We start from the raw sequence: 23,868 nt of genomic DNA, 5'->3' as shown, positions 1-23,868 counted from the left end.
GGATTAGTCTTTTATATAACAATGTATTTAAAATTAAAAATACTACACAATTTAATGATAAAACAATTTAATAAAATAACAATCACATACAGGGGAGTCAAAAGTATTTTTACAAACTATGTGTGCATGTTCCTGGATCAAAAATCAGAAGAAACGTTCCTATGAACACGTGGTCGCAAATGCTTATTTTTCAAAATAAGCGACAAAAATAAGTTTCAATGTATGTGTTCATTGCCAAGTATAAGAACACAGAAGTTTCTTTGGAACAGATGCACAAAAGTTGCTCCTCCATTCTCCACACATGCCCAAGCGCGACGTACACAAGACTGATGGATTCGTTTGTACACAACTGTTTCCTCGAATCATCTGTCATGCATTCTGCCAGTACAATCACACAAAGTTTGTAAACATACTTTTGACTCACTCTGTGTATATATATATATATAAAGGCTAAAGAGCTGATTACTTATAAAGAGATTTAAGAACCATGTACTTCTGGGTATATGGCATTAAAGAGTAAAGAGTTATTCGGCAAAAATGTGTAACGAAAAAGTGTTCCGAAAAAAGAAAAACGAAAAAGTTCAACTTCAATGTTATGTAACTTAGGAGACCTCATCTGTTTACTCAGCACTGTTGTCAGCTAACACATACCCATTTTAAGCGTGGATAATTGAAGTTAAATAAGCAATGTCTTAATCAAATTTATCTCAATTATAAAGCACGTATGAAGGAAATATTTAGAATAATGACAATATATAAACTTCCTCTCCGTATTGAAATATTTACGTCAAATTCTACGGAACCGTTGTTCCACTATCACTTCTTGAGGTTAAATTAAAATTTAGTTCATACAATGAGAAATACATCTGTGTCAATTTTAAACTGACAATATTCAACTAAATTTCTTACGCAGTTATTTGTTGCGCCAGTAACAATGAATATCATATCAACAATATAAAAACCGTCCCAACAGAAATCATCACAGAAGTAAACAACAGTATTAGTTGTAACTATGGTAACTGTCAACTGGAAGTCTGTTTATATGCATATAGAAAAAGGAGACTAGGTACATTGCTACTTCAGAGAGTAACAAACCTTTACGATCGAACTTTTCGCGTGTGATCAGTGAGAGCATAAAAACAGCAAGACATTAGGATGAACAGAGAAATCTGAGATTCTTCAGGCTAACGAAATAACAAGTGTAAACACCAACACTGGTGGCGCTCCTGCTACCTTTTCAGTATAATATGATCATAAAACTGGAACAGTTGACATTCGAATGAAGGTAGCTTCTCAAGAACAGATGGATACACATTTGAAAGGTACTTGTGATGACAAGCCGATTACTGGGCTGTGTAAATGTGAGTACTTGCCGCGGACAGGAAATAGTTTTGTGTATGATCCTAGTAGTTACTGGCAATTTGTGCCTCTTGACATCAGGACACCCCATCGGAGTGGTTCTAAAGATTCGACACACGGGTCCGAGGACATGCCTCTGCATGTCAGGAAAAATTACTTTCTTAAGCGACACCATGAGTCAGGAGATGTCATGGTTGAGGGTGGAGATAACGTCACACCGATGTAAGTTCGTTTTGCGATCGAGTTCAAGGCACATCACTGACAAATTAACTGATCAGCTGATGTGGTCAACTGACCTCCCTCTAAACTGATTAACTTTTTTGAGGGATTCAGTCTCTGATTAGGCAACGTAAGACCGGGTCAGCATAATCTAAACTTTTACAGACTAACAGAAGGACTTAGGTTACTGAAATGGTTCAAAAACTAATATATGACACAACAGAATTTCAATCAACACTCCTATAGACCCGTCTTTGAGGCTGGTTTAAATCATAGTTAACTCCTTTTATTCCTCTTATGAACATAGGGCTGAGATAACAAATCAAAGCACCCGATAAAGTTAAAGGAAAATAGACTCCCGATTATTCATGTTGGTTGGAGAATATATGTTCCCAGATAATCGAAATCCTGGATAATCTCCAAAATTAAATAGAAACACTAAAATCTAACAAATATTTAAGTTTATTTACAGACATAAAATGTCTATATAGTTAAAGATTTACTATCAAAACTTAAAAATTTATTGCTGTATATACGAACAATTTTTAGAGGATCCCAATGGATAGCAATAACTTCCTTTTGTCATAAACGTTATGGCTACAACTGAATTATACCTCAAATTATGTAAGTGTTACGCTTTTTTTGGGCGAACTCCATAGGGAGACCGTATTATGGGCTGTCCATGTCTGTGCAGTTAATTCAACTCAGGAACAACTGGAGGAATTTGAACGATACTTGATGTGGAGTTTGGAGTTCGTTTTCGCTTTAAACGGAAACTCACAATTATACGTTTAAATTTCTTACCAGCGGAGATGAAATGGCGGATGAGAAATTCGTGGGGTGGGCTCAGGAGCGGCTGCAGTGGGAATTTGTTTGTTGCAATGGCGACCACTGTTTACTGTTATGGTGGTTACTACGGAAACAATGGTAAATAAAGACGTAAGCGGCGATCGTCCAAGATGTTCGTGTTTGTTAATACTGCATTTTATTTGGAACTGCTTAGTTTAGAACAGGTTAGGACACGTTAGATTTGGCTGTGTTAACACGTGTTAGGTTAGGTTTCTCTAGATTCGGTTAGGGAAATAAGTTAGGATAGATGTTTGAATACGAATTTTGAATGTTTGAAAGTCGAATGTGAAAATTATGAAATATTAAATTCCGGAGTTATAAAAATCAAAATTATTTTTTAACATTTTAAATTTATAGGGCTTACAACACTAAAAAAATAAGAATCTTTGAACTAATTTTAAGTTTATTTCATAGGACAAGGCTAATGTAATACTTCAAAATGCACGCTGCAAAGAACGCGTGAGGGTGTTATTTCCGAGCTTCTTGCATTTATTTACTTACATTGTTAAACGATATCAAATTTACAAGGAAGTTTCTAAATTTACTTTTAATATTCGTTTAAAGCTATTCTCTACCCGGAACATCTCCTTTCAGAAGATCGGAATTATTCTGTAAATTTGTCATTAAATGTATCTGTAACGCGTGTTGAGGAGCGTTTTAAAAAAATACACGGGCTTTTATTCTTTCTGACAATGGCCAGACGCTGGGAGAATACCAAAATTCCTACACAACTACAGTCCAAGACCATTCGGATTGGCAGTCGAGATCAACTGTTAGCAGCCTTATTTCAAACAGAGCTCGCGGGGACATCGTTGATGATAAGTACAGTTCGGCGGGTTGAAAACCCCGCGGCTGATATACCAGACACGCGACCTCAAGAGTGACTTAACCTAGTAATCCCACAGAAAAAAGTTGCTTCCGCATCTGACGTAAGGCGTGTGGACGAATTATCTCAACCCATCACCAGGACGCCAAAGACGTTGGAAATTCATGAAGACAGACAACAAAACAAACGAAATTAATGACAGAGGAAACACAGACGGCCCTCTTAATTTAAGCAGAAGAAATTCAGAAGTTATGCAACAAAAACTACTTGAATGCGTTTCATCTCTATTTGGAGATACGTATGACAAGGACTTGATGGAAAATCCGATCAGTAATATGATTGAATTAGGACAGACTTCTCAGGTCCGCGATTGGTTCGCCTTAAAATAACGAGAAGATGGCGGTAAAAAAACGTAAATACCCGACTGGGTCTACACAACGCCGGGGGTTTTGTATGTTGAGGGTGAGAATTAATAGCCGCTGCTGAAGTCGTGCGGAACTAGCAGAAAATATAAAGATGTTCTTGTGACAGGTCGACGATGAAACCTGAGTACTCGGTTGTGGCAAATTCTCAAGACGATATAATTTGTATCCTCATAGAGGTTATTACGAAGATGGCTGCCTTCTGGATTTTAGATGCTTGTTGTCTGCTTGCTGCCTCCATGTGTAAGCCGTGGATGGAGGAAACAGTCTGTCAAGGGAAAGACCTTAAACGACAAAAGTGATAGTGGAACCACGGTTCCGGATAATTAGACGTAAATTCGTCTACAAGGAAAGCAAGTGTATATATTGGCTTTATTCTATATATTTCAATTCATTTATTGCATAGTAATTAACAAGTTAATGAGCTAAAAAATATGCCGAAGTAATAATAACATGTAATTGAAATATATGCTTTTTATTTTTCGAGTAAAAGATGTAATCGTGGTTTTACCTGATTTAAGCTTAATACCATTTTTATGCCAGCAATTTTTCACAGAATGAATATCATGCTGCAACAGCTTACAATCAATAACGTTTCTAATATTACGATATATCTTTAAATCGTCAGCAAACAATAGATAACTGGAATTGGAATTGGAAAGAGAGTCGCAAATATCATTAATAAATGTGTTAAAAAGTAAGGTGCCTAAAGTAGAATCTTGAGGCACTCCTGATTTAACAAAATAAGGAAACGAAAACTTTCCCGAAATACGTACAAAGGAATGTCTGTTGGTAATTAGAGGAAAGTCCAAAGTTGGCGAGCTTGTAAAGAAGAATGTTATGGGGAACCATGTCAAAGGCACTACTAAAGTCAAAGTATATAGAATCAATTTGACCTTGTGTGCTAACAATGGACATAATAGAGTTTAAGTAAGTAACCAAATTATTTGAAGTAAAATTAAATTTTCTAAGCCCATGCTGGGCAGGTTTAAGTCTGTATTTAAAAAATAAGATAAGTGATCATAAATAACAAATTCAAATATTTTCGAAAAATTATTAAGAATAGAAATGGGTCTATAATTACTAACACAAGTACTGTCTCCTTTTTTTAAATATATGCACAACAGCAGTTTGTTTCCACAATGATGGAAAAGTCGCAGAAGATAAGCTAAGATTAAAAATATGTGTTAATAAAGGAATAAATATGTCCGAACAACCCTTAATAATAAATTATGGAATTTCATCCAGTCCAACACACTTGGAAGGTATAAGGCGCTTAATAGCCATACATACTTCTAAGGAAGAAATAGAAACGGTGGGTAAAAACCCAGATGTAGTCGAAACAAAAGGAGTAACGGAAGGACAATTAGCATTAAAAACTTATTTAAAATAATAAGCAAAGGAATCTGCAATTAGTTTAGAATCAGTGATAAACTGATTATCAACTTTAAGTTGAATAAAAGAGTAATCCTTCCTTTCAAAATTAGAAAAGTGTTTCCAAATATGTTGGGGATGAGTTTTTAAACTGTCATCAACAGATTTTATCCATCGCTGTCTATCAGACTTAATAGTAACTTTAACAAGTTTGCGAAAAAATTAAAAAATAAGAATAATGGATATCAGATTTAGTCTTTCCGTGCCGACGAAAATACATACTTTTTACGAGTACTGTATTTTAAAGTACTACTAGAAAACCAACATGGAAACTTGGACTTCCTAGAACACTTATAGGATATAGCAAGATTTAAAGCTACAGTAATAACTGAGTTGAGCTTATTAACGGCACAGTCAACAGAAGTTTGATTATAAACACAAGTCCAATCATAGGAAAATAAAAATTTATATAACAATACATAATCCCCACGAGCATAATTACGAAATGAACGTGGTTAATGCGAATAAGAAAAAAAATATATAATAAGATCAACAACCAAGGAAGGATGGAAGGTATCAGGTTCAACCAAGTCAAAATCAGAGTAAGAAACATTAATATCAGTAAAATTAGTAAATATAAGATCACGTAAATTCTTGTTTTGTACGGTAAGGTTGTACTGAGAAAATCCAAAATAACATGCAGCATTATAAATTACCTTACCTCTAAATTTGGTATAATAATGTGAGTTATCATGGGGACACCCACGAACCCAGTCATAGCCAGGTACATTAAAGTCACCAAATAGAATTACGCGGAAATTTTGAGTGTTAAGCTTAGCTTCCAAAGAACTACAGTAATTTTCAATAATTTTGATATCCATATTGGGCGGAAAATAATGTTTACCAACAAGTAATTTAAAACCATCAGGAATAGAAATTTCTATCCAAACACATTGATACGTAAGTTCAAGGTCGTACCTACGTTTACAACCAGAAAAATAACGGCGAACTGCAATCAAAACACCACCACCACCAATTAAATTTGAATCCGCGTAAGCTCTGTGTGCACGGAAAACAAAATAATTATAGGGAAACAGATTGCGATTACAATAAGAATTGTTAAGCCATGTCTCAGTAAGACATATAATTTTGGAGACAAACATTGCCGAAAAGACTGGTACATTTAGTACGCAAACCCCTGGCATTTTGATAAAAAAATTCCAAAGGAATCGGTGCACCTGTCAAAGGACATGGCAAACGGTGCGGATTGGTTAAAAGACAAAATCTATTAGCGCTTCCCCCATGCGACTCACAAATACTGACGTCATTCGCCAAAATATTGTTGTTGGACGTTGAAGCAGTTGGAGGCACTGTTATCTCTGAAGAGATAGGTGTACTGGAGGAGAACACTTGTTCTGCAGTAAGTCTTCCATAAAACGTAGCAATAAGGCATCCATTAGGCCATACACCAGTATTGTTAATGAGAGGAAATTCATCTTCATTAACTGATACATGAAAGGATGCATATGCATTGAATTTGTTTTTAGTCTGGTACAAACCAATCTTTTAAGACTTAACTGCTCCTTTAAAGATTTCTCAATACCAACAGCCGAAACCTCAGGAGAGAGAAGCAGAAGTTCTCACACCAATCAGAGGCTGGCGTCGTTGGTTCACAGTATTGATCAAAGGAGTTCTAGAAGCAAGCTTCTTTTTGTAAGTAACTGTGGTGAAATCATTAGAATCAGCAGCGTAAACCTTTGATTACATACCAATAGAAAGTGCCTCTCTATATATTTTGGTTCCTGAGTCAGCAGACGTATGGTTACTTGGTACTTGGACAGACCATTGCAGTATTTCATCCTCAGAAGGTCGGACCACTATTGATCGAATTTATGCAAAAGTAGTCATAAGTGACGCGATGTAAACTGTCACAGTTGACCTCGGGTATTGAACAGGCCAATCAGAGAAAAGTTATTCTCACTTAAATTTAAATTATTCCACCAACCACGAAACAAAGCGGGAAGAAGAACCTATGATGGTACAACATTCAGGTTTCGGAATGAGTGGGAGAAATTAATACATTTTGAGAGACAAACTTTTTTTAGAGTCAGTTGTTGCAAGTTCGTACTCAAGTTTAAACGTTGCAAATTCTTAGTTGAAAACTTATTTAGTAGTCAGTTTCGTCGTCAAGTAGTCACATCAATTCTGAATTGGCTATCGCGGACGCATATTTGTATTAAATTAACTATGTTCACACACAATAGTGCGCTATCTATCAGTATCGTGTGGAGGAGTGAATCCAGAATAATCACCTGCAAATAAACACCTAAAATGACACAGCTGAGGCGACCTTAATTAAAACCAATAATCCCGTGATAAGAGTCTCATGGCTCGTCCTATCCAACGAGATTTCTTCATCGTACACGCTGCTAAGAAGTGGCGACGGTTATAAATCGTCGCAAATCTGTAGTGATTCTTATAGTTTAAAGACAGTGTTATGTATGGATTCCAATATTCTTCCAGGAAATATAGACCACATTATTGGCAATAGTCGGCAACAGCAAGATGTCAACATTCACCAGGCTTACCACCAACAGCAAAACACCAGTGCAGCCAAAGAAACATTGTCAACAGAAGAGGAGAAGAAAGGAAAACATGGCAAACAAACACCAAAGTGTTATCTTGTTGTGCGGAATCAGAGAATCCCTAGACTGCCAAACGCATTCATGCTCTTCTCCAATGAATGGAGAAACAAACTGGCTGCCCTGTACCCTGCAGACAGCAACAAAAAGATCAGTATGAGGTAAGACGGTAGTTAAACAAGACCATGACCCATTAAACCGCCAAACTGATTCGATCTGAGCCAGGTTTCTGAAGGTCGAGGGGCCGGGCTACCCTCATATAGTAGCGACCAGATATCCCAGACCAGAAAGAACGAAGCAATAGATATAGAAGGGGAGGAAGGAAGCTTCTGTGAGCAGCTAGACGGTATCAGCCCAAGTTAAATGAGACAGGTCTAGAAGTCTTAGCTCCGAGTACATCAAGTAATGTAAGGAAAACGTCGCAGGACCCATTGCTAACAATATTACAGTAGCTACAGGCAAACAAACAAGAAAATGTTAAGTTAGCAGAACAACTGACACCCACTATTCGGGAAGTTAAGCAAGATTTTAGGAACGCCACGCACGAATTATCTGATAAATTTGAAGGTATATGCAGGAGGATATCAAAGATCTAAACAACAGAACTGGCAAAATGGAGAAAACAGTGGCGAATAAGACTAAGACCTGTACTGTACTGTTGGACTAATGATTTGATTTTTACGTTCTGAGCCTTGTGCCACTAAAAAATGTATGTATTTTAACGTTTGTACGTAATTTTGAAAGGATAACGATGTTCGAGGTACATCATGTTTGAATACCTCAAAAGAATAGTGTTGATAAGACGTCTTCAAACAAACTTAGAAACTCAAGTCTGTCTGTAAATAACATTGCATCGTATATATTCACATTAATTTAAAGCATAGACTAACTACGTAATGTACATAAATTAAGGCCGAAACTCGTAGTTCTGCAAGCAAATTTATCTATCATACTTACTAAAGTTGTTCATACTATTACGTTCGTACAAAATTACGTATCTTCAAATTTTGCTGTGCAAGGTTGTAAAACCTGTAATAAAGTTATATATTTTATAGTCTTGTGCTTGAAGGAGACAACGAGAGTCCACATACACGTCCGTCAGAAGGATCACGCTCTAACCTCTATATTTAAAACATCGGTACGGCTGGTCTGTAGCAAGAGGTGCAACGTACAACCAACTTCTGCACAGAACATGGTCCTACTTCTTGTCTTAATATGTTAATGCACAAAACGTACAGTATGACAAATAGTGAGCTCTACTATGGAACATATGGGGCTTAAATTTGTTTTCTCAGGCCACAGCCCTTGTTGTTGACACACGTCAATATATTCTTGATGCAAACTTATTATTTGCAGATTTAATGAATAACAGATTCCATAACGCATAATCAACCTCTGTTGTTGACAGCTATTAACAGAAGAGGTATTACACTACGCTTCTGTTAATTGTTTCTTCTATCTAGAAATATTTCAATTACGAGTGTAGTTTAATTAAATCCTTGCGCCCTGTTCCTTTTTCTGCGAGGTGTTGTCTGTCTAAACTGTGCTTAAATTTAATTGTACATTTAAATATGGTTGTGATTGGGACAGCCTTTCCGTTGTCAGTATCATTCCACTTTTGCTCCATATCCACTCATTCACTCACGTATCATTTGGGCTCGTGCAGTGGGCCCATTAGCCATAATAATTCACTTAGGATAACAACAAAACCAGTGACAATAATGATGTCTTGAGGTTCTTTCGAGGTGTAGGCCTGCTTGAAGTTCACCGACGTTTTACAGGTACTTCCTGCCTCCATGCTCAATGATCAACTGCTATGGAGCACATTGAGTGGAATTTGATTATGTAGGATTAAGTTAGGTTGGGTCAGGTAAGGTGAGGTTAGTGACGCGTATGTGCAGTAGAACTTCTACGCTTGCACAGCAATAAATTATCAATTTTCAGTTTTTTTTATTGTTTTAGGTATTGCTGGGATAGGAGACATTAGTGATGCGCTTGCGAGGAAGCTAGGCTAGCGTGGGTTGGGTTAATTTGGGTTAGGTTATGTATGTTGTGTTATATTTTCTTAGTTTAGATTAGGTTAGGACAGATTGAGATAGATTAGCATCTCCGAACCGTCACTGACTTTATTACAGACAACACGGCGCAAGAACGGAAAATAACTTCATAGTCGCCACCATAAGAACTTATAAAATTCTAATAAAAAGTTATTTTTTGTCCAAAATTCCGAACCGCCTCTGCCATTCGAATCTAAACTGTTTTAAAACGGGTTATCATCAATATGTCAGTGGGTAAATAACACTTTATTGTGTTGTTCATACTTGATTTTAAAATGGGCGTTCCACTCTACGTGCAAAGTCATTACGTTTGTAACAGCATGATCTTCTTTTCCAAAAATAGAGCAGGAGTTGCCAATATTATAAGCACTTTGATGTTAGATCTGCGTTTATTGTAGTGATTTAGATTTGATTTAAGAACGCTAATTCCTTTTTCTCATAAGCTACATTTACACATATGCACAATACAATTGTACAAAATTTCTGATTACACTTCATACTTCTTGAATTTACTGTACTGTTGCAATCTAACAAATTTAATACCATGCTATAATAAGAAATTGGTTTTTTGACAATTCCTTTAATTAAATTTTGTAATGTATTATAAGGCCTTGGTGTATTTAACGGTGACCAGATACGTGCTCAAATGAAGTAAGCCCACACGAAAATTCCGCACAAAAACACCCACTGTCATTAATGCTCACATGAAAAATACACACAGAGAGAACTGTTCACATGGACAAATGCTCACGCAGAGAAATACGCACATAGAATAATTCCCACATAAATTTTAGTTTACATAAAGTTGTCAGTGGAACTACGGTTCCGGAGAACTTGACGTAAATATGTCTTAATTAATTATTCGGTTTTGGTCCGTCTAATCACAATTCAAATTTAAAATTTACAATTAAAATAATTAAAATATCATTTGATGTTCCTCATGGAACAATCGATTTACATTTGGAACATCTTTCTACAACATGTTTGGGTTTCTATATAAATCATATTCAGTTGTAAAAGTTAAAATTATAAACTTAAAACCTAAAACGCTTCATCAACGATGTCCTCGCGAGCGCTGTTGGAAATAAGGCTGCTAATAGTTCATCTCGGCTGCCATTCCGAATGGTCTTGGACTGCAGTTGTGTAGGACTCTCGGTATTCTCCCAGCGTCTGGCCACTGACAGAAAGAATAAATGCCTGAGTATTTTTTAAATCGCATCTAACACGGGTTACAGATACATATATTGACAAATTTACAGAAGAATTCCGATCATCGGAAAGCAGATGTACCGGGTTGAGGATAGCTTTAAACGAATATTAAAAGTCAATTTAGAAACTTCGTTGTAAAATTTATATCGTTTAACAATGTCAGTAAATAAATGCAAGAAGCTCGGAAATAACACCCTCATGCGTTCTTTGCAACGTGCATTAAGAGGTATTACATTAGCCTTGCCCTATGAAATAAACTTAAAATTAATTTAAAGTTTCTAAATTTTTAAATGTTGTAAGCCCCTTAAATTTAAAATGTTAAAAAATAATTTAGAAATTTCTAACTCAAGAATTTAATGTTTTATAATTTTCACATTCGACTTTCAAATATTTAAAATTAGTATTTAAACATCTATCCTAACTTAAATTTATCTAACAGAATCTAAAGGAACCTAACTTAACACGTGTTAACTCAGCTAATCTCACTTAACATAACACAGCCAAATCTAACGTGTCCTGACCTGTTCTAACCTAAGCACTTCCAAATGAAATGCAGTATTAACAAACACGAACATCTTGGACGATCGCCGCTTACGTCTTTATTTACCATTGTTTCCGTAGTAACCACTATAAACAGTAAACAGTGGTCGCCACTGCAACAAACAAATTCCCACTGCTGCCGCTCCTGAGCCCACCCCACGAATTTCTCATCCGCCATTTTATCACCACATCCACATCAAGTATCGTTCAAATTCCTCCAGTTGTTCCTGAGTTGCATCAACTGCACAGACATGGCCAGAACATAATTCGGTCTCCCTATGGACTTCGCCCAAAGAAAGCGTAACACTTACATTATTTGAGGTATAATTCAGTTGTAGCCAAAACGTTTAGTTTACGACAAAAGAAAGTTATTGCTATCCATTGGGATCCTTTAAAAATTGTTGGTATACACAGCATGATATTTTAAAGTTTTGATAGTAAATCTTTAACTATATAGACATTTTATGTCTGTAAATAAACTTAAATATTTGTTAGAATTTAGTGTTTCCATTTAATTTTGGAGATTATCCAGGATTTCGATTATCTGGGAACATATATTTACCAACCAACATGGATAATTAATTTCAATTATTTACTCTTAAAATGGGTCTGTGTTAGCTGAATGTAATGTAAAGTAATGTAATGTAAGGTAAGGTAATGTAATGTAATGTAAGGTAAGGTAAGGTAAGGTAAGGAAAGGTAAGGTAATGTAATGTAATGTAAGGTAAGGTAATGTAATGTTTTACAGGAAATAACAATGCTAAGTAAACAGATGATGTTTCCTAGGTAACAACAATGCTGAGTAAACAGATGAGGTTTCCTAAGTAACATAACAATGAAGTTACACTTTTTCGTTTACCTTTTACGTAACACTTTTTCGTAGCACATTTTTGCCGAATGACACTGACCCTAAAATATAGACGTATTTACTTCAAAAAAGCTCTTCCTAAACTTTATAATTTGCTATGAATATATCAGATACAAACTACTGAGAAACTCATGTAGCTTTCATGTTGTCACTTACTGTGATTGGGCGCTCCTGGTGGATTTCTTCCAGAGAAGGTGACTCGAAAGAAATATTCTGTGAAACCAATTATGAAAGTCACATGTAAGCAAGCACATTCATTTCCACTGAAACGCCTTTACTGTTGTGTTTGTATATAAATTATGTGTCTCTGGAAACAAGCTGATAAAATTATATCTTCGCTGTAAAAAACGTCAATCGTGTGTAGTATATTGAAATTAAACAAATGTCACATTTATGTCCAAAGTCGTTGTCTAAGAATGTTTCTTTTAAAGTATATGTCGGCCCCGATACAAGTCCAATTTAGGGCCCCCGTCGCCATATTGGGTATACCAAATGGGTCCGATAGGTCTGGGTCGAACTCCATTACACTCTCCATTTCATCAGCAACGAAGTCCTCATCAATACTTGACGCAGGCTCGTCAGATGCCGCCTGAGTTGTCCGAGAGCGCTTACGTTGCCTATATTCGCGACAGTACTGCGCGTTGGTTTTGGGTCCGGGCGCGACGTTATGGGTGTCATTTTCTTTGAAGTGTTGTGCTCTACCCATTCGTGCCCGAGTTTTGTAATTCTGGTAGTACTTTGCCCTCATATATCGCGACATTTCAAGGAAATCGGGAAATTTTCAAACTTTTTCACATTCACAGCCTCGTATCTTTTTGAGTTTTTGAGATACACACTCCTCTTCAAAACAACACTTGGTTCACTCGGATCGAATAATTAGTCTCTGAGATATGATCCTGTTTATGGACACGTGTCGAATCCGGAAGGTCGAAAATCGTGGGTTCAATTTGCGCGTGCGCAGTTCGCGACGTCCGGCAGCCACGAATGTCGGAGTGATACTGGCACAAACGTTCATCCTTTTTCTTTAAAACGAGACTAAGATTGCGGCGCTATGTCTATTTGTAGCCGAGTTATTGAAGTCTGAATTTACTTCGACAGAAACTGTCGTCCATTTCGGCACGATTGCCTCCTCACACCCGGAATCGATTTTAAAGACGTTTTCACGTCAAAAAGAGATTAGGCTCGTGAAAATTAAGCAACTGTCTCTGTCGTAATGGAGTGTGTATATTCAGCAGAGCCTAAGTTTGAGTCCATCAGCGGACCTGACACACTGCAATTCACATTACAGGCACAGATTTACTAAGGCATGATTTCAGGTTCTCACAGCTATGAGTATGAGGTTGGTGTCTTCTGGTTGCCTTTGCCATGTAGTCTGGTAAACGTTTACTGATGTTTCAGAGGTGCGTGCTGCATCCATTATAATCTCCATGATGATGGAGGCAGTGATCACCTCTCAGACGTCTCTAATCTTCTGCCAGATTATGTGGCATTACAACGCAGAAGATAGCTTGCTACTTAAAAGGTACTTTCCAAATATGAGTTGAATCCCTTATCACCATGCAATTGTCCTTCTTATGTGGTAAGACATGAAGAGTAGCTACAAATATACTGGGGGTTGGGAAGGATCATATAAGCTCCTTAATCTAAAAGCATAAGGTTAATTCCATGACTAGTTGCGAATACTCTTAGCTTCTAGAAAACAATGTACTTCAAGGTGCTAACAACACACTCTATAACCATTATCAGTGTCTGAAGTTCACATTGGTCACCTTTACTTAATACATGCCATTTATATGCATGAACCAAGTTCATTTATATGGATGAAGCTGAACCTAAAGCTCCACTTTCATTATCACTTTCTTAATTTTCATTTCTATTCTTATTCTTATTCTTCTTTTTCTTCCGTTATCCTCTTACAGGGTGTACAAAACAGTCTATTGTGAAAGAAAGTGTTAAAATAAAAAGAACTGTTAGAACTATTTTGTCACGTTAATAGTGGGCAGGATCCTTATTTATTTTTAAGAAATGCTGGCCCACTTCTTTGAACCAAAATTACAATAAATGACAGTACAATAAAAAATAAATCTCATAATAATGTCAATCTTACACTGTGTTTATGAAGAGGACTATAGGAAACAAAATGCTTAATGAAAAAATCAGGCTGCCATATCTTATTTGGCACTATAAAAGCACTGCCCGCACCTGATGATTCACAAAACAGACCTACGTCCAATTCTGATTTGTTTTCGAGCTATCCATGCACTGTCCAGAGGAGACACTTTACAATTTCCTGCGTTGTCTCCTGTACTTACTTTCTTTTAGTGGTTGTAGGTTTGCAAGTTATAACATCTCGTCTTTAACATTTCAGCCGTGATAACTTTGCTTCTAGGCAAACAGTGACCTAATTAGCACAAATGAAAGATGGCTCATCAAATCTCCGAAATCAAAAGACTTAGGGTGTACATTTAGTTTATATATTTGGGATAAGTTATGTTGCTCCACGTGTGACCATACAACCCCATAAGTATTTCAAGGGTGTTTTAGATGATTAACCTTTATGGAAAATACAGAAATACACATCTACTGCTTTGCCTCCGTTACGCCCAACTGCCTCCATGATACACTGCTGGACAGCTTCACTTTAAAAACCGTTATTCGGTGAATACTGGTAAATACATAAAGGAATGTTGTACAGGGAAACCAATATAACTGCACTATCATAATTGCTATAAAATGCCTTTAAATACATGACAACTTCAGAGGTTTGCTAGTGTAAAGCAAGTCCAGATGTAATGGGCCAACAGCGAGGCATGCAGGTGATAAAAGTTAATTTGCATGAATTGACAACTTCCATTACACGTGCAGATTTACTTACTTTTTGTATCTAGATTTTTGTTATTTATCTGTATCTTTGGCACATTATACTTATTTATAGGAGTCCAAATGATTTTCATTTCTTCCTTATGTTCTGCTCATTTTATAATCCTTCTAAGGGACCTTCTGGATATCTCCATTGCTAGGACACTTGTTTGTATTTCCTGTAATTAATTATAGAATTTTACAGTAACTTAATTAATTTTCCCTTCTGCTTCTCTCATCGTAAATTCATTAAAGGTTTTAACAATGTCCAATCTCTGACATGTAAATGTATTTTATTTAGACTAAATTGGTGGCATCTTAATTGACAATGGATCATTTCACTATTAGATCAGACTTTTCCACACATCAACACATCACACTCTCATCAATCACAGAGGAATGACAATGTCAAATGAGTGAGAAGTCGTAATACAAGACAAGTGATACGATGTTATTGCTCAGTAGCATGTCTGCTGGCTGTACATAAACAAAACACGTAAAAGAGAGTACGTTTAGAATTATTACCCATGTGAAGCAACTCTGCATCACCTAATTGCCCCAGATCTGCTGCCTTCTTCATGGCTGATGTTCCTTGTGCTGAGATAATGTGTGCGAATGATCTACGTTCATAAACAACAGGATTCTTCTCATGAACTCTGGCTCAAAGTAACTGCCAAATATATGATTACAAGTTTCCCATAGAATAACAGAATAAACCTTATACTATGTGAATAACACAATGGAAACAACGGGACATGAACATATAGATATTGGTTTCATGTCAGTTATATTTCACTTCTTACTCTAATTTTGATTAAAGAAATTTGAATGAAATCAAAGTCGAGAGATTCGCAGTCTGTGGCCTGCTAATGTGTTTTGTGAGGAACACATAAATGTTCAACACTCACAGCAATACAATATTCACAACGTCTAATTTAACAGAATAATAACAGAACTCAAGTGAATTGGGAAGTAATGTCAAATAAGTAACAAACTACTGTTAACACTATAAAAAAGACACTATTACCATGAGCATTTCGACCTCAATCAGTGGCATCTGGGAAATCAATTCATTTAACCAAATGGTTAAAACTGGATTTAGAAATAAATAAGGTTTTTTACAAAAGTTATTTCAAACGATACTGCACAAGATGTTGTTATTCACAGAGTAGAACTATGCATTTAGCTATTGATCGGATGGTTCGGTAGCCGTAGATGGTCTGCGGCGAACTGTGGCTGCGTTGTCCGTACCTGTGAACTCCAGAATCTTGGGAAGTAAGTTTACTATTACACAAATTAATGAACTTATAATACCTGGATGCCAGGACTTGCTTAATTACACTAACAGTACTACTGGGTACTAGGAACTACTTTTTTGTTGGCTTGATCTATGGACATTTGGTAGGACTCCTAGGACGAGGGATCGGCCCGTCGCAAGGCCTCTGCCTGTACACAGGACAGCACAACACAGAAAAAGGCGCATGTTTTTCAGCAAAGATCATGGTTCCATGGTTCCATGAAAATGCCTACAGACGTATTAAAAAGTCTCAGAAAATGAATTATTGGTGTTTTCCAATATTCATTGTCACGAATAGGGACTCGTGACTGGATTTTGTCAACGGGATAATGATGCATTTATGATTGGACATTTCCAGACCATCAGAACAACTATAATCTTGTCAAAAGGATTCTGGCGAGACAACCATGAAACACTTCGTACTAACTAAGTGATTCATGGTTGTCTCGCCTTTTCCTTTTTATGCCAAGGACGAGACAAATAAACAGAGGTGCAGGAAAAGCGAGACTGTCTATTCTTTGCTAGCTTCGTAATTCAGGACGTGGTCATTACATAGGACAGCATCGCTGGAGGACGAGCGTTCTCGTTAGACGAACAAATAAAACACATCATAAAATCTAGTCGTTTGGCGCAGATTAACCTCTATGCAAATGAAATGTGTCGCGCTGAGGTGTTAGAAATGGCAGTCAACAGGAGACGAGCTATGATTGAGGGTCTCGTCTATCTTTACTTTCTCAAAAAAAAATGAATGAATACTATTTAATCCTGACAGCCTAAATGAAGAAACGACCTATGTGCTCAGCTGCGATCGCCTGCTTCATGTAATGTGTCGGTACAAAACCTAATTCTTAAACATGAGTTATCGGAAGCACGAATTTACATAAAGCTCGTTTTCGCAATATCGGTTCCGAAGAAGCGACGCAGGAGTTAGTTAGTTGGTTAGATAGTTAGAATTTCATTTAATATCACTGTATAAATAAGAAGGGTGAACAAAACTCTTATCTTTAAAAAAACGTTTCCTCAAATATCACGTCAGAAATAAAACCATGGGTTCTCGACAAGAAACAGCCATTTCGGTAGATGCTGATATTATGCACTTACAAAAACCGATGCCGGCTTCGATAAACGCATCTTTACAAATTTTATATAAAAACCAAGACGAATAAAGTAGTGATGAATCCATGAACATGAACACGAAACTGCAATGTGATTTACTGTGTACAGAATTTAGAATATATTTCATTTCGTAGATCACTAACAAAGTGGATCCTTTGAGCGTATTCAGATTAATCGACGTCGAGCAGACGACGTCTGTCTCGTGGTTAGGATTCTGCCCTGAATTGGAACAATTAATCACGGGACAAAAGTGTCACAGTCTCTAGTCTGACGTTCGTCCCGACAGGCTCTATTGTCTGTTAACAAACGTTTGCCCACCATGAATCACTAATACTCTGTGGCGATTTGTATCTCATTCGCCACTCGATTCGATTGAACTCCATTCACTGATACAGAAAATGTAAGGTGTTTTGAGAGAAATGAACTCGCTAAACAGCCTTACCGTACCAGTGCGTCCCTTCAAAGGATTTGGTGCTGTGGTTCAGGGCATTCCTTGAGAAGCTTATAGTTGCTCAGCTGATCATACAATTCTGTGCTTTCGTAGAATTCAGATGTTGATTACTGTGTGTACAAAAATACGGGACTGCTTTGTGAGCAATTTCAGTATAGTCAATGACGTCACACGTCCTTTCTCGAAGTTCCGTTTTAACGATATGACCCCATATGCCATTTGCTGTCCCGAGAGAGCGCATCCCTTCAGATTTAAAGACCACTAGTTTTACCACACTTGACTTAATTATTCGAATTATGAGCATGTAATAATGTGTATTCATCTGTTAGCGTTCTTTCTAGCGCCGATATTTTCCTCAGGACTTTGTTGCGTTTCCAGTGATCTGTGATACTGCGATATGGATGATAGGGCACAAATATAGAATTAAATGAAGGTGGAACTGTGAGACTGCAGCCCCAAATTAGATGAACTGGCTGTTCCTTTGTTTGGTTTCTCCTTCTGTCTCTTCGTCTGAAGATCGGAGTCTGAACGAATGAAGGTACCTCAACCTGCAGGAAAATCGAGGAACTTCTTCGATACAGAATAAGCGCAGACCAATCTCTTTATTTTTAAGCAAACAGTTAATCAAACAATAAGTCAGTGAAGTTGTTCGAGAAAGTAAATGAAGTCTGTCTGAACGAATTTGCCCAGAGTTTGTAATAAACTGCATTGAACTGTTATTAAATTGTCCTCATTCACAGGCTGAGCACAAATGATATATACCATTCCGTAAATAATTTGAGAAGCAACCAAACGGGACACAAATCCCTAACTTTCAGACGTTAAACTGCAACTCAGAGGCGATCGACTTGAGCAAAACTGACAACTCTGTAGCCCTAGAGTTGATAAGGAATAGTAAATATGGTACGAGACATCGATACGTTGAGAGCTCCGGACACAATTCAAAGACAAAGACTTCTACGTTTTTTTAAATAATGATTGAAGGCATACATTCTTAGGTAGTGACATATAGTTGCACTTCGACTGTTGAAAGATGAGTTTTAAGATGGCGTAACCTGCATGGGTTCTTGTACATTTAAAGTGATATGGTGTGTTTATTAATTAATTAATTCAGACAGCCATCTTCTTGTAAATAAGTGTACCAGACACCCATAGCATATTTGAAACACATGGTCACGTATTTATTGTCTTTCTCAGTTACTCCAACTTCTTATCGGATAGATTTAGGAAAGTAATGCTATCGATATAAGATTTACAGTAATCTCATTACACACTATTGTGAACAAGTGAGGTCGCAAAAGGCGTATTAACTGTACACAATCCTACACTTCACAGTTTAAATCACTCGAAGAGATAGGAGGATAATACTAAAATAGTTTTTTAACAAAGTTGAAGATGTGGGCCAGTGGCTGACTCGCGTGAACACGGAAATTAATGTACAGGTTCTTTTTTAAAACTGTAAATTTCTTGGTTAACGTTGGTATCATTACAGACGTGACATGGTGTGTTTGTTCACCCCTGAACTTCCATGTGCATGCACAGAGAGTAATTTTCCTGCTCTGCTTCGTGTAATGCGATGTCCCTTTGTTTCGTTGTATTCAAAACACGTTCTTGCATTACAGAAGACAGGTCTTTTACACTCGCCATATATACTCATTCCAAAACGTGAAAATTAAAAAGGAAGATGCACATTTATCGTAGGAACGGATATTTATACGTTTAAGTAAGAAATCGGAAGAATCGCTTTGCTTTGCTGTCTGTTGTACACTATCGAATTTCCTTTTCGGGATGACGAGCGAGAGAAAACTTTATTCCCAGGGCTGCAAAGGGATTCTGTCGTGTAAAGAATTTGCAGCAAGGCGCAGGGATCAGCAGGAATGCCAACATAAGCTGTGAAATCCGAAATCTGTTTAAGGGTTGGGTTGAGAGGGAAGTGGTGGGAAAGAGAATAAAATGGCTGAAGCTAGTGGCAGAGGGAGTGGAGGGGTCGTCCAGAAGGGCAATAAAAGGTAGTTTTATAGGGACTGCAGTTTTTCTTTTTTTGCCCTGATTTTCCCCTCACTCCTGCACTGAGCTTGGTTGAACACATCGCAGTTGGTACGGTTCTAAGGTTTACACTTGCAGTCATGACACTGTTTATGGTACAGACTAAAAGTAATTAAATTCTGCTCTCCTTTTTGCCAACTTACACTCTCCTTTTTAATTTTGTTTCGCAGTTCTAACATAAAAACGTACAATGAATAACTTTATCTGAGGTACGTCGTGTAATTAATTTTTATTGTGACATGTGCCTGTCATCAGACATCAGAACTGTCACACGGTTTATGGCAATATAATTCAGACCACCTGTAGCACAATTATATAATTTTAATGTGATATGCAAAATTTTATATCGTGTTATATTTTTTTCCACTTTCGTATTGATTGGATATTTGCAAGCGATCATTTGCTGTCGAGATTTACAATTGCAAAGTTCCGCGATATGTGCTTCAAAGTTTAATTCTTTGTTTAGATTTAAAACCATGAAACTTCAGCTATTCATCAGCAGAATGTGAAATGTAAAATAAAGTACAAATATTCAGTCCGCACTGGTTATTTAATTTTTATATTATAGTGCATTGCACTACACAACATATGTAGTGTCGTTGTGTTAAGAGGTCCAAATCAAAATTATGACTTTATCTATCCACAACTCGACGCGAGTATATAATCGTACACTCTTTTGTCGATGACGGCGCAGATCATCCCGATTAATAGAACTGCTGATCAAACACAAGTAGCAAGAATTAATCCCGAACTGGAGGTATTTATTGCCGGTTGTACCCGCACCCTGTCTCACAGGCAGCTCAAGATCTGAGAGATCAAATATTAACTAACATCTTCAAGAGGGACGAAACACGTAGCCCATAAAATATGAACTACGAACGCCTTTCAGCTGAATGAGTCCTTAGATAAATGACAAGGAAAGAATAAAACGCGTATTTGAACATCCTTCATGTCCAGCTCTTGTTATGAAGTGTTACACACATGCGCTGTTAAACGGTATATCAAAATGGCGCGCGTTTCACAACTTGACTTTTAATAGACGGCAGTAAGCTGCATTACTGCAAGCATAATTTTATAATAGAGTGAAATGGGTGTGAACACAGGACCGTGTCATTTAAAGCCGTGCTTACGTCTGCTATTAAATGTGGTCTCCGTTTTACGGTCTCGTGAAACAGCTTCACTTACAGTGAACTTAATTGCTGAAGCTGATTCGTCTATTGGCATTTATACCAACATCTGCAAATATGGCTTATCGCTTTACAGAGAGATTCAAATGTATCTGAAGATATATTATTCAGATATAAATAATATAATGAAAATCTATAACTTAATACTTATAGACTCTGACGTAACAGTAATTAGGCACTTTATTGTTCTTTGTGCGGTGTTGTCTGTGAGAGAACGCCCATTTGATACTCAAGGCAGTTAATCTGTTTGTGACAAGTTCTGCGCTTGAAAAGTACTGTTTGCCCCATAAAACTCTGCAGTGCTGTATCCAGCATCGGACAGTGCGACGGCCCTTTCACGGCCAGAATTTGGACAGGACGGATGTGTATCTTTTTGCTAGTTTCTCGTCAAACCTCACGAAGTGCGCAACAAGAACAAACAAATCTAGGAATTACCGGGCAGTTTTGAAAACGGAACGCCGACACAGATGATGTCCCTGGCGCTGACCAGAGATCTGGGGGTGGTGAAGTGGATTCCCCGGGTGTCTTCTCCCCCAAACTTGCACGAGCACATGGAGTTGAAGGTGCAGGGGGCTACCTGCTGCCCCAGCGAGGAGGCGGTGCAACTGCCAGCATCAGAAGCCCGGTTATGGTCAGGCGGAGAGTAATCTGAAACAGACGAGAACAGGGCGTCACTTCGATTTGCTTGTGGTCGGTAATGACACACTTCGGCCTCGCACTGTGGCATTTCGTTTATCAAGTAGCAATAATTTACGTAGTTAAATGATAACTCAGCCATTCAACAAGAAATACGTTTCGACCTAAAACTCATTAACAAACTTTATTTTATAGATAATAAATACACTGGGAAAGGTTTTCATGAATATCGCAGTAATCATACAGTATGCTAATTAAAATTAAAAAAATACTTTTAGTCAATCACATACAAGGTCTGAATCTAACGTACATTTACCCACACGTTAAAAATTATGTGATGGTAGTGAAATTAACTCAAGATGTTTAAATTTCAAGTATTTAAAATATCACCATATATCACGAAATATCTTCTGTCTCTTTTATTAATGGATTGAGTCTCTAGATGAATTTGTCCTCGTAATGAGGACTAGTACAAGCGGCACGCAGTGAGACTAAGAATAGGTTCCTCGTGCAATAGCTCCACTAGACAAAGATTAACAGTTACACTAATGGATCTTCCTCCAGTGGACAGCGAGCATGTGTGTTCTTATACGCTTCGGTGTGATACTTAGTGTACAACATTTTTAACTGATTTAAAATATAAAGTGCTTTTGTCACTACGTTTCAATATTACAATTACGCGAATAATATTTAAATTCAACTTACAGAAACAGGGTCTGAAGGTCCCGACTTGATTGAACTCACTCAATATACGTTCAAATGGAGGGCTTTTGTGAACGCGGTTTGATACGACAGAATCCTTCTGTGCAGAAATGACACGATTTATGGACCCAGAGAAATTTATAGAATTCAGTGAAAGCTTAAAGTCGCATACGGCTTCGTGCGTTTAGGTTGAACACAGTCACAATTACGTGAAATGTTTGAAGATTAAAAGTCATGTCTGATTAATTTGGGTCTATACCAGCCACGTATTTACTTTATTCGATACAGGATACGAATAAATAAAAGTACAAAACATAATTATATATGAAATTTGAATGGTATTAAATTAATTATTGTTCACATATGTACAGAATTCTAAATCGATTAAAACATAAAATATGATTCAGAATTTAAAAACTTATGAAGGTTGCAATATACAGCGTAACATTTACACTAGAACTAACTTTTTAACCTATGTTTAATTTCTTTTAATGCCATAGGTTATGCACTTACACCAACATTTCGCTGTACAGCGTGTGAAGTGTACCAATGTGGAAATTCTACACAGTTACCACGATGAAAGACGATTTCCACGGCAGAGGGAGAGGTGCACAGATAGAAATACCCCCTCCTCAGAATGCTCGTTTCATGTTAACACGAGACAATGCATGTCGCATTCCTAGGATTGCTCTAACGCAGCGTCAGGCCAGGAATGAATGGAGCCCGAGCCTTCCAGTTGGTCCATTTCTGCGGCTTGTAAAATAATGGCGGTCACACGAACGAACAGCCAAGACTGATGACGTAATTAACCACTTGTCTATTTTGTGGACATTTTTGCTGCCAACTCGTTGAATTGCTGTTACAGCTCTTGACTGCACAGCACCGGGGGTATGTCTCGTATAATGGATATTTCCGGATATAGTCTTATTATATAAATATATATATATATATTTATTATTGACTGCAAATGGGTTTATACCCGGTAGCAGTGACCTACAATAAGATACAACACAGAACAAAACAATAAAAAAGGACACAACAACAAAAACAATAAGACACAACAAAACAATGAGATACATCAACACAATGAGACAGAACAAAACAATAAAAAACACAACAAAACAATAAGACACAACAAAACAACACATCCCACTCAAAATCAAACAACTCATAAGATTACAAAACCATCTAACCTAAAGTACTTAACTT

General features: G+C 37.1%; 2 protein-coding genes across 6 annotated transcripts in view; one reads left to right on the top strand and one right to left on the bottom strand.

The window, feature by feature from the left end:
- The window catches only part of LOC110836576 (uncharacterized), a 123,525-nt gene that overhangs the window by 8,315 nt on the left and 91,342 nt on the right, over positions 1-23,868 (bottom strand). For 2 of the 5 annotated variants that reach the window (XM_087355087.1, XM_087355084.1), the window contains exons 7-10: positions 21,757-21,969; positions 15,241-15,403; positions 12,522-14,299; positions 9,800-10,925 (exon numbers count right to left, since the gene is read on the bottom strand). The gene's annotated coding sequence lies outside the window, so the exon portion shown is untranslated. Of the gene's footprint in view, positions 1-2,382; positions 10,926-11,478; positions 11,559-12,521; positions 14,300-15,240; positions 15,404-21,756; positions 21,970-23,868 lie in introns of those variants that run through there. The other 3 variants (XM_087355085.1, XM_087355086.1, XR_015536819.1) reach the window with 3 other exon arrangements.
- LOC147872746 (uncharacterized) lies at positions 1,076-9,678 on the top strand. The gene is made up of 3 exons (XM_087355422.1): positions 1,076-1,322; positions 7,573-7,852; positions 9,654-9,678. Exons 1-3 carry the CDS (start codon positions 1,280-1,282, stop codon positions 9,676-9,678), a joined length of 348 nt encoding a protein of 115 aa, XP_087211548.1. The 5' UTR covers positions 1,076-1,279.

Source organism: Zootermopsis nevadensis, unplaced genomic scaffold (genome assembly GCF_977971745.1).
Source record: "Zootermopsis nevadensis isolate Lab colony 2312 unplaced genomic scaffold, Znev_1.0 Znev_ptg000024l, whole genome shotgun sequence".
Taxonomy (NCBI): Eukaryota; Metazoa; Arthropoda; class Insecta; order Blattodea; family Termopsidae; genus Zootermopsis; species Zootermopsis nevadensis.
Note: the sequence above shows the minus strand (reverse complement) of the source record. Positions and strands in the feature narration are given on the sequence as shown.

Bases quoted from the DNA above. Each gene is read 5' to 3' on its own strand.
- LOC147872746 (XM_087355422.1), top strand. From the start codon at position 1,280: ATGAAGGTAGCTTCTCAAGAACAGATGGATACACATTTGAAAG. The intron at 1,323-7,572 runs GTACTTGTGATG...ATATTCTTCCAG, and splicing joins GATGGATACACATTTGAAAG to GAAATATAGACCACATTATT. The intron at 7,853-9,653 runs GTAAGACGGTAG...TTATTGTTTTAG, and splicing joins AACAAAAAGATCAGTATGAG to GTATTGCTGGGATAGGAGAC.